Source organism: Pteropus vampyrus, unplaced genomic scaffold, assembly GCF_000151845.1.
Source record: "Pteropus vampyrus isolate Shadow unplaced genomic scaffold, Pvam_2.0 Scaffold365, whole genome shotgun sequence".
Lineage (NCBI taxonomy): Eukaryota > Metazoa > Chordata > Mammalia > Chiroptera > Pteropodidae > Pteropus > Pteropus vampyrus.
The window spans coordinates 1,004,135-1,016,265 of NW_011889146.1; the positions used below are offsets into that span (position 1 = coordinate 1,004,135).

The 12,131-nt window shown below is 33.9% G+C and overlaps 1 protein-coding gene across 1 annotated transcript in view; it reads right to left on the bottom strand.

Annotated features, from left to right (window-relative positions):
* The window catches only part of DDX10 (DEAD-box helicase 10), a 235,723-nt gene that overhangs the window by 89,914 nt on the left and 133,678 nt on the right, over positions 1 to 12,131 (bottom strand). The window contains exons 14-15 of the mRNA XM_011379562.2: positions 5,987 to 6,106; positions 2,929 to 3,090 (exon numbers count right to left, since the gene is read on the bottom strand). Coding sequence (XP_011377864.1) covers positions 2,929 to 3,090; positions 5,987 to 6,106 — 282 coding nt within the window. The remainder of the gene's footprint in view (positions 1 to 2,928; positions 3,091 to 5,986; positions 6,107 to 12,131) is intronic.

The following is a 12,131-nucleotide window of genomic DNA, read 5'->3' on the forward strand; positions in this document are numbered from 1 at the left end:
GATGAAAGCCCTATCATTAAGCAAGGAACCCGATTTGTAAGCAGGGAAAAATTACACATTAAAATTCCATTTTTCAAACAGGAAAGTGTAATTTTATTCTCATGTCTTACCAACACACACAGAGCCAGTTGATCTCTCTGATTTAACTCCCCATTCCCATTCTCTCACTTTTCAGAATAGGAAAGTGCAGTCCAAACTGCCGACTAATAGTCTCAGGTTGAACTAGGTAATGCCATATTCAAGATCCAAATGCAAGTATCCCACCGTGCAGTATGACACTCTTTCCGTCAAACATTACGCCAAACATTAAAACTTGCCATTTAAGAAAAATATGTCTTCTAGGCACAAATCAGGTCCATGGCAGCCCGGTGTATCACTGATTTGAGCACTGGTATTGTGTCTTATGTATGCCATTGTTATAAACATGCCTATTCCAATGTGAAATTTTCTCTAATACACAAATACTTATATGTGACTAAATAATAATTTTACTGATAAAAATACCAAGATACTACTCATATACGGAACAAGCAGCATTTACATTAAAGTTGTGTAGACAGATTATTTTAGTTATTTCCTTGTGCTTTTTTCAGGCCACATATTTTCAACCTCCAATATTGAAGGAATGCCATCTTGTGAAAATAATCCTTATTTTATATAAAATAGCAACTCTTAACTTGTTTTTAAAAGGACCTAATATCTATTTTAGTTACAGGGGTACTGACTTCAAAAACAGCAGTACGTAAAATTCTTGTAGTTCCTCTCACACCTACTTCAGTTCAAAATTGCTGTTCGACTGTGCAGCAAGAAAACCACAGCAAACCAATTATTTAAAAGATCAAAAATAAGTGGAAATAGAAACATGTAAAACAATTTATATATAGTATACTACCTTTCATGTAACAAAGGAAGAAAATAAGAATATGTATTTCTCTTCATTTGTATTTACATAAAGACACTGGAAGGATAAATTAATAATAAAAATATTTACCTATAGAGTGGAGATATAAATAAGAATAAGAGGTATGGGCAGAAGCAAGACTCAATGTTAACATTTTTACGATCTTGATTTTGGGACAATGGGAATCTCTTATTCATTTCAAAAATTTAAATGTAAAAAATTAGAGGTACAAAATATTCAGTGACAGAATATCCATAGTTAAATATGATTTAATTATAATCTTCTTGAGGACAGAGGAACCCATGTACTTTAAGCATTCTATCTTCATAACCTAGGGCAGAGCCTAGCACACAATTGTGTGTAATAAATGTAGGATTAGTCATTTTGAAATTGTTTCTAAAGGATGCAGAAATAATATTCCACAACCTAGATACAGTAGTAACTTCCACACGTGGGAAGAAAAGGGTTGAAAGGGAAGACAAAAAAGAGAGGGGAAACATTTTTTATGTAAAGTCTTCATATTTACTTTATTACTATCTACAATTAAAAATAAAGGACAAAATGTTCTTATGCTCAATCTTCCCCTGGATAAATGCTTGAAGTAGACTATAAGCTGAAACATGAGAAGCTACTGACACTCTTAATATTATTAAAAATTTTAGTTAACAAATTATTAATGCCAATTTTCCATTTAAAGTACCATACAGAAAGCAGCAATGCAGGAAATTTTTAGTTCTCTCAATAACAAATACCCAACAACTACAACCAGTATATTTCAGGTTCATCAGTCCTTCCTGTTTCTGGAATGTGTTTCTTACCATTCATTTCTATCCCTGAAGCTATCTTCAATATCTTTTTCCTATTCATCAAATGTTACTGTGAAGCCACATCAAATCTTAAAGAAATAAGAACTGCTGCTCTATTAAAAAAAAGTTTGCTGGGCCATTAAATAGTTACAAGGTTAAATAGGAGTCAAAAACTACAAGAATCCTTCTCAGGATACAGTTAATAATGTCCTCATCCAAAGACCTAAAGGTTTCTTAATACGAAACTTAACGGTAGAGCAGTGATTCTTGGGTTTGATACTGCATCACCCTGAAATTATTCACTGTCTCAAGGGCATACTGCAGGAACTTCTTTAAAAGTGTAAATCTGTTTTAATTCATTAAATGACTCATTTATCTAGCAAAATGTTCACTTTTATGGGAATTAAGTAGTGTGAAAAGACACTGATATCATGAGTAATCAGAATGGAGTAACCCCTTTCAAGAATAACAGAAAACTGCCAAGTTTAAGGCCAACAGGGCACTTACTTATATAGAAGCATTCCCTCTTACAAAGTTCCCTTTTTAAATATGTGTGTGTGTGTGTGTGTGTGTGTGTGTGTGTGTGTGTGTAAAGTTTAATCTTATATCCATTACCAAGTAGTTGCTATAGAAAAAAATGTATTAAATTGAAGCTCAACACAACATTAATGCCACTCAAATGGGTGAATAGTGAAACAAACTGTGGTACATCCCCACCATGGAATACTGCTCAGTAACAGAAAGAATGAAGTATTGATACAACAACTTGAATGAACAGACAGAATATCAGAATATCATGCTGAGTGAAAAAAGCTGATCCCAAAAGGCTACCATACCACATAGTCTCATTTACGTAACATTCCTGAAATTAAAAATTATAAAAATGGAGCACAAGAGATCTCTCTGTATTACTTCTTATAACTATATGTGCAACTAAAATTATTTCAAAATTAAAACTTTAATTTAAAAAAATCACTAATAATATTTGGGTCACCTCACCAAAAGCAGATTTAGGTGACAATCTCAGAAACCAGTCAGTATACAAAGCCTTTACCAGCCAAAAGAAGAAAGAATAGATAAAATGACAAAATAGCAACAAAAAAAGAAGTGTTAGAGAAATTAAAGTAATATGGTTATTAATGAATATCTAATGAACATTTAGTTATGTTTAGGGACATATTAGATTTCACTCAGTATTAATTCATGATGGAAAAGGCTTACCCGATGCTTTGCCTTAATTTTCTTCCTATATGCTTCCTTGTCAAATTTGTCCTCTTCTTGAAGCCTTTCCTTTGCTTTATCTAAGTTGATACCACCAGTGTCATCCTCTTCCTCAGTATCCTTCAAGACAGATTTCTGCATTTGTGGCCACTGCTGAACCAACTGCAGAAAGGAAAAGGTTAAGTATGGGACAGGAGACAGCAAACATCAACAGAATACCATTTCCTTTTGTATAACAATTTTGAAATGCTGCGTATAGACACTTTGTGCCTTACTACCTACATTTCTTAAACTTTCTAACAAAGTTTATAATTAAAATGAGCAAGCCACAGAAAAGACTGTCCCAATTAGGGTAAATAATGCTGCTGTAACCCAGTGAGAGCAGTATTAAAGGAAAATTTCATTAAATAATTTGGAGAAGGTAGTTGCCTCAAAATCATTTTAAACACTGTTCTTAGTATGCCATATTTCACCAACGTGGGTCCACAACGACCTGCAGAGGGCCATAGCCAGGCTGACCACAGTGCCCCCACGCCAGCTGCCATGGCACCTTGTATGTACTTCCAACGCTTTCCTTACTATATTGGGTTGTTTTACTTTTCTGGTTTTCTTACTAGAATTAATCTCCTTGAGGGCAGTCATATGACTTTTTATGTATTCTCAGAGCCCAACACAGTACATGGCACACATTAGGTGCTCAAAATTGATCGATGGATCACGTATCAACTATTATAACACATAAAGACTGAAATAACTAAGAGTAAAGGAGAGAATTTGAGTTTCACAGGTCTGCTCAGTTCTAAATGATTTTACGCATATAATTTATAGTTAGGAACAAGGTGACACAGAAGTCAGGGCACTGATCTTGGAGCCAGGAGACATGGCTTAATGCCCTGGCTTTCTCATCAGGCCACGGCATGATCCTGAATAAATTACTTAATCTCTGGCACCTGCGTCCTTGTCTGATAAATAAGGTTTATTTGACTAAATAATCTTCTAGGCCTAACACAGTTAAATTCTATAGACAATTTAGACAAAATGATTCTTATTTTACCTAATAAGTGATTACCAGTAGGATTTAAGTAGCTGCCACTATTTTTGAAAGACTGCTAGTTAACCGGCAGGCAAATGGAAGCTGTAGGCACACTTATCGCAGGTATTAATGTCTCCCCTCACTCTTGTCACCACCATAGTCATTCTTTAGGATGAGATCCCTACAGAGTCTCAACTTTGGCAGTGATTGGGGGTCACAAATATACTACATAAGCAGCCATGAAAGCAGTCACTGACACTAATGAAGAAGCAGTGAGATCAGCTGTGACAGTAAGAATGCCATCCATTGCTCTGACTTGTCACCTCTTTTTCTATCAGAGGAAAAAATAAGTCCATCTCTCTGTGGGCTGAACAAATAGCAGCATTTCTTTGGGAGTTTTAGATCAGAAGTTTCAATGTGGCTCACAGTCACACAGAGTCCTATCAGCAATAAGCTTACACTGAAATATTTCATAGTTAAAGATTTACATTCACCTTGCAGGTAATTGGTATAACCTGTGCAGTTAAACTTAGTAGCACAGTAAGGAACCTCATTATCCTAACAGCATTAATCGTGTTTTACAGTAAGCATCTGATATAATACAACTATATTCTAGATTTAGACTGCTTCTCAGGTGCTAACCTCTTTTTAGTAATTTCATAAAGATTCATTAATTATCAATTACATAGGCTTCCTCTGCAACTACCAACAACATTAAACTGTACTTTATTTTGTAAGTTTTCATATGATTTATACACCATTTCATTCCATATTATTAGTGCAAATCTGGGCTTCTGAAGAAAAGCAGCCTTCTCCAAATCTAATGTGATACATTAGAGCTGGTATAAAAAGTTCTTTTATTTTGTTGGGGTATTAGACAATGGTTCATTCATGCAATAAACTTTCTCTAAGGGTTAACTGTATGTTAGGCACTGTTCTAAGTACTAAAGACAGTAGTGAGCAAAGTCAGGTCAACAAATGCCTTCCCTCATGTAGCCAGTCTCATTCTGTTGGAGTGGAAGAAATGTACAACAACCAAATATAGAATAAACTATATAGTAAGTGCTATGGGGAAAAAAGGACAGAGAAAAGGAAATGGGATTGTGGTAGGTGTGGAGTGCTGTGTGATGTATCAGGATGAACAGGGAAACACATAGGTTGGTGAGAATAAAACTGAGATATGATATTCAGTATGACCACTAACTACTAACCATTACTCTTTAGGTAAGTCACTTGATTTTCTAGATGTTCTTCCTCTTTGAAAACAAAGATAATATTAATATGTAATAGAGTGACCTTTCATTAGCTATCTGTGAGTGGTAACCCCTTCCCTACTCTATGGGTATATATTTACACTAAGACCAAAGTAATGGTGAGATGAAAACCAAGCACATATGTGTCTGAGATTATTTTAAAACAGAGAATTCCTTCTCATAGCAGGCCAGTACGTAAGAAACATGCCAATACAGCATCTAAAATTGAGGAACTGCAAAGCAGAGACTTGAGTCCAGCAAAAGAAGCTATGGTAAGTAGTTGTGTTATTATTCTTGCACCTTTTCCCATAGAACATGTCAATGAATACCGTGAGGGGAAAAAAAATTAATAATTAAAAGTGGAATTTAGGAAGTTCAAAATCAACTCTATTGTTATCATCAATAAGTATCTCAGTTTACTGACAATAAAACATTCTCGCCTATAGGTATATAGCTGATGAAATGTCTACAGTAACAGGAAATGCCTACTGTGCTTTAGAGAAACATTCTTTTTTTCTCATCAGTGAATGGGCAGTTAGCAGGAGAGTTAAACTCTTTATAAGACTTGGAATGTACAGTAAGTCCTCACTTAACACCATTGATACATTCTCTGTAACATCAAGTGAAACAACCTATAAAGAACCCAATTTTACCCTAGGCTAATTGATATAAACAAGAGTTAAGTTCCTACATCATCTCACTAACATTATAATGAAAGGACATTATTTGAGGACCTGCTATACCCCGGAAATGAAGCACTTAAGAATCTTACCTCCCCTTCATCAGTAAATGTTATCTTCTTATTCACTTTAAAATTTCTCTTCATTACTTTTTTTGCTTCTGCAACCTTGGTCACTTTTTTCTTGACACTGGATTTAGAAGCTTCTTTTTTCTATGTGAGAATATACAAAAAGAACAGATGATTAAGTAAATGGCTGCTTTACATTAACAATTTAACTCTGGTAATATATTTTCCAAAACTGAGTGCCTTTACTGCTCATTGGCTAATGAGAAGCACCAAAAATACTGTCTAGAAATAAAATTATTAGACTTATTAATTAAGCATGAATAAGACAAATGTTAGACATAAATAACCTTTGAAATCTATTCTATTACTAAAACTATGCTAATCTGATAATGATGAAGCGCCAGAAACTATATGGTAATGTGATAAATGGACATTTTATATAAATAAAAGTATCTTCCAACTAAAAAATAGAGCACATTTTTAAAACAACTCTAATCTCCAAGTGCAAACAAACTTTTAGGCTAGAAAAATGTTTACTTCAAAAGCAACGACTAAAATAAATTGTTTACGACTCAAGATTCTTCTTCTCGTTATAGTAATTTACCAAATGAACACTGGAAAACATCCTGTGATAACTATGCTGCATGCAAAAGTGAGATGGAGTAAGAGTACTTTAACAGGGATACACTGATAAGCACCTATCAAATGTCAGAAAACCATTAGAGCAAGATATTAAAAATACAAAGCCACTGCTTACTTATGCTAAATGAGTGCTGAGTGAACCATCTGAGATAGGAAGATGCAGGTCATACCATAGCCTACTTTGATGCGTAACAAGAATTAACACCTTTGGGAAGAATTTGGATTATCTTCCTCAAATTCAAGCCAGTAGTACCAGTGGTGGTACTTAGTAAACTAATATAAGACAGACTCCATTAGATGAATAGACAGAGTGAGCAGAAGTCTTTGGCACAGTAGATAAGAAAATGGCTTTGAATTCAAGCTCTGCCACTTATGAGCTGTGAAAGAAGAGCAAGTTACTTAACCTTTGTGCTTTAGTTGTAAATTGAGGTTAACAGTACCTATCTCGTAGGGCTGCTAGGAAGAGGTTGGTAATAAATGTAAAATATACAAAATATAAGGGTTAGATAAACCTCAAATAACCACTATTATATATTGATTTCATGCTACCTAAAGAAACTGTGCCAACCGCACAGACTCTTCTTAATATGCAAAATCCTAGACTTCGAGCTTTCTAGTTGATTGGTTTTTAAACTCTGTACCATAGGGAACCAGCCAAGGAAAAGTAAGAAAAGAGGGACTGATCTAAGAAACAAAAATTATCAGAAGCGTTGAGAAGATGTACATTAGTTACAACTGTTACATTATGGTAATAAATGTGCACAAAAAGAACAATTCATTTAATAAAGTAAATATTATTAACAATATAAATACAAAAATGCTTAAAAATAAAACACCATAAAATCAAAACAAACTTAGTAAAATAGGTTTGTGACAAGTTATTAATAAATATTTCTAGATAATGAAAATATTTATGAAAATCAGCTAGAGCCTATGCAATAATGTTATGACTTAAGTACAAGAAAGTCTTGACACTGATGGTTCTGTTATGTGAGTATTACTAACACTGCTTTTGTATTTCTGGTTCTTACTATATGCAAACCATAGTATCACACCACAAATCAATTAGTACTTAAGAATCTACTAGGATTTTAAATCCATAAAATGTTTACAAAAAGAATAATCTCCTCTGAGGTAACTCCTTTTTATTACATCAGACAGAGACATCAATATGCTACAATCACTATATCTGACAAGATTTCTACAAAAAGAGAGGTTTTGCATTTCTTCTTCCCATTGGACACCCTATCTCCTCCACGCCCCAGTGACTGCATGAATGTTACCATCTGGTGGCATAATGCCCTAAACTGGTGTGCCCATCCCGCACAAACCCCTCCCCAACACTGTGCTCTAAGATACATTACTATTATTCTCCCTCAGGTAATATTACAGTATTTCTTCATTTCCTTATCTCGCTTCTGAGAGTAAATGAGTCAACTATGTGATGGTAAAACTCCTAAATTGAAAGGGAACAGGATGGCAGGAAGCTCATTACTGAAATAAGTTGCTATCTGTATGACACCATGTAAACCCAGGGCATTAATAAGAGCCCCTCCTCCACTTCCTCCCAATCATAACTTCTACAACTTTCTCTCCACAAACTTATCAAAGACCACCACCAACAGACCGCCAGGCTTGTCGACTGTGTTACTGACTCCTGTGGGATCTTCTGGTTTTTATGGTTAGGTCAGTTCTTAAGGATCTTGGGCTGGCTGATATTCTGTCATTATACCTCTATTAATGATACAGAGAATGCTGATCAAACTTAAGAGGCTCATTTTAATATAAAAATAACAAACAAAAGTTGTAATCACTTAAAAATAAAAATTCCTAGGAAAGTTTGCAACAGGAGCAAACTATCTGAGGGTGATGGTGATGCTCTAAATCCTGACAAGAGTTTGAGTTACACGGGTGCACACATTTGTCAAAACTTATCTAGTGTTACATTTAAATTGGTGCATTTTGTTCTACATAAATTTCTATCTCAAAAAAGAATTCTATAAGCAAATATTGAACTTTAGTTAATGTCAGGCAAACTGAAGTATGTAAGAGAAAGTATATGATGTTGGCAACTTACTCTGAAATGTGCTAAATAAGAAAGGATGATGGATGAGTAGATGGAGAATTGCATGATAAAGGTAATATGGTAAAGGGTTAATTATAGAATATGAGTGGTGGCTATTTTGGTGTCCAAAAGTATATTTTTTTTACTTTTCTGTATGTTTGAAATTTTTTGTAATAAAATATAAAACCCCGGTCCCAGGAATGAGAGAAATAACGGGAAGAAAAGATGCCAGAAACTGTCAGAACAGAACACAGGTCAGTCAGGAAAACAATCCTGCAGAGTGGAATCTTGGAGTAATGAGGGTCAACTGGAAGAGCTTTAGGAAAATCCATGAAACCACTGAAATTATGCAACAAAATTTGGGGGTATTTGCATCATTGCATATTTATGGTTTATAATGGTTTCTAAAAGGGATCTATGATCTCTCCCTCAAAAAAAAGTTAATATTTTTTGTTTGTTTGGGGGAAGCCACTGAAAGAATGAACAGAAATGCCGACATGGGTGAAAAAAAAACACATTTTTATTATATTTTTCCCACAGGCATGGCTTTGTTCTGATATTCCAGAGTTATTCTTCACTCAAATATGCACTGTCATCAAGACGCAAGATATCATAGTATATACTGGGGCCCCAGCAGTGAAAAAGACAGGAAGACTACCGACTCACTGAGCCTAACCCTATCAGTGGAAAAATAAAATTCAACCAGTGAAAAATATTATTCAATCGCAAGTGTAGTAATGCACAGAAAAAAATACACAGTATGAATGAATCAATGTAATAGGGTGCGCCTTTAGAAGAAGTCAAAGAAAACTTCCTTTTGAGGGACAGATGTTTGAACTGATCAGAAAACAACCAAACACTGCTGCATACTGGCTCATCAGTGATAACAAATACCTTCTGTATGTCCACTGATGGCGTATTTCACATATGGCTTAGTTCAATGTCATTCTTTTGAGTATTATTTCTAGCAGGTAATACACGTTCCTTTATTTCGTAAAGGATATTCAGTTTAAAAATTGCCATTCACATCCTCTTCACCCACCTCAGCTTACCTCCCAGGAAGCAAGCAAGCACTGTTACTAGCTTTTCCTGTATCCTTCCAGAGACTTCCTACCCATTCAAGAACACCAAATTACTAAAAGAGCTGTCCCTGCAATGAATAGCCTTGTTTATACACCTTCATATACATGTGCATATATATATATCTAGGATACATTTCTATACTTGAAGTGCTCACAGTATGTGCATTTAAATTTCAAAAAATATTTCCAAGTAACCCTCCACAGAAGTTATACAAATTTATACTCCCACCAAAAATTTGAGAGTCACCAATTCTCCACATCTATTCAAACAAAATTAATTAGGCTTTATGTTTGCCAGTCGACTAGGTGAAAAAAATTTCATCTCAGGAAGTTTTAATTTGCATTTGTATTATTTTAAGCATAGCAGAACATCTTTACAAAGGCATTTTTTCCTGTGCACTATATACATTCTTTATCAGTATTTTTATTGATTCCTGGCATTTCATTTATTGATTTGTGGGATCTCTTCGTTTGTTTAAGATGCGTTAACATTTTCTCCCACTTCATCACTTATGTTTAGACTTTGCCATATGGAGAAATATTTTGTTATTTATTTTTTATTTTTTTGCCAAGTGTATATTTTTAATTGTTATACAATAAATTTTTTAAAATAAAATTGTCTGGGTTTGTGCCATACTTGGAAATACCCTTCCAACTGAAAGACTTAAAAAAAATAAATTTAACTTAAATTAAATCTGCAATTAAAATGCAGATTTTACTTTTCTTAAAAGTTTCAACATTGGCTCTTGGACAAGGGGGAAAGTACTCATTAATAATTTTAAATTTCTATTCATTAGGTCACAAAAAATATAAAGTATATCTATTGTTAGAGAAGAGTTCTAGTGTGACTATAAGACTTTATATTATTGGTACGAAGACGAAATTTGCAGCAGCCAGACAGTATTAAAGATTTTCTTACAAGATGTAAAACATCAAAATGCAATTTTCATTTCTATTTGCACTTCTTCCTCAGCATGTATGCTAGACTTCAAAATAAAATGCCAAAAGGAAAATATCATAAAATACAAAACTGATAAAGCATCAAGTCATTCTCAAAGTCCTGTGATAGCTGTAGGAGGTTGCCACAAATAACTTGGAAGATAAAAGAACAGCAAATTAAGATGTACAAATTGGTAGTTACGAAACAGTCACATGGATGTAAAGTACAGCATAGGAAATATAGTCAAATAATATAGTAATGGCTATGTATAGTGCCAGGTGGATACTAGACTAATTGGGGGATCACTTCATAAATTATATAAATGTCTAACGACTGTGCTGTACACTTGAAACTAATATAACATATTAAAAACAACAACAAGAACCATCACATAAACAATAATGGTTCCTACTAAAAGGACCATGTTAGTTAACATTGGCTACAAAGAGATGCAAAATATAATCAGTGAAAAAAAGTCTACCCTAGTCTTGGTATTGGCTAGGCTGTTACTCTTTAAAATAACATTTAGCTTGAATAAAGATTTATCTTCCTGGGGTGGAGGGGAAACCTAGCTTCACATAAGCATTACTACTAGATATCTTGGAAAAATAAAAGTATAGTATTGCAAAAGAAAAAGTATCCATATTGCATAAGGAAATGAAAGTTAGAATTAAAGGTTAAGATTTTTGTTTCCTTAAAGTAGCTCCCACATGCATCACTGAATAATTAAAAGTTTATAATTGCAACTATCTAAAAACAGAAGGAACCAACAAAATAAAGAACTATCAAGCTTGATGGAGATGTCAAAAAAATGCCTATTATAGCCTAAGCCTTCAAATAAACGATAAGGGCATTTCCTAGCATTTATAAACACCGTCTCTTCAAAGCTTAAATGTACTTTAGATATTTCCATCACCTATATAACCAAACTTTCCTAGAAGTTGATTTAAAAAAAAAAAAGGCAAAACCATCTGCTGTGTAAGCATATTTCCTTTGTCATCTTAAATTTAATGAACTACAATATTTCACATATTCTAATTTTACAGTACAAATTAAGGATGCACTGTTTGACATTTTAAAGCCATCTACAAAATCTTTTCTTAAGAAATAAACTTCCCTGATGATTAGTAATGTTAGACACTTTTTCATATATCTATTGACTATTTGTATGTTTCCTTTGGAAAAAAGTCTAGGAAGGTCCTTTGCCCATTATTCAATCGGATGATGATGATGATGATGATGATGATGATGATGATGATGATTTTGCTTTTGAGTTATATAAATCCTTACATATCTCAGATATTAACCTTTTACCAGATAAATGATTGGAAAATCTTTTCTCCCATTCCATAGGTTGCCTTTTTAATGGTTCCTTTGCTGTGCAAAAGCTTTTTAGTTTGATGTAGCCCCATTGTTTATTTTTGTTGCCTGTGCTTTTGG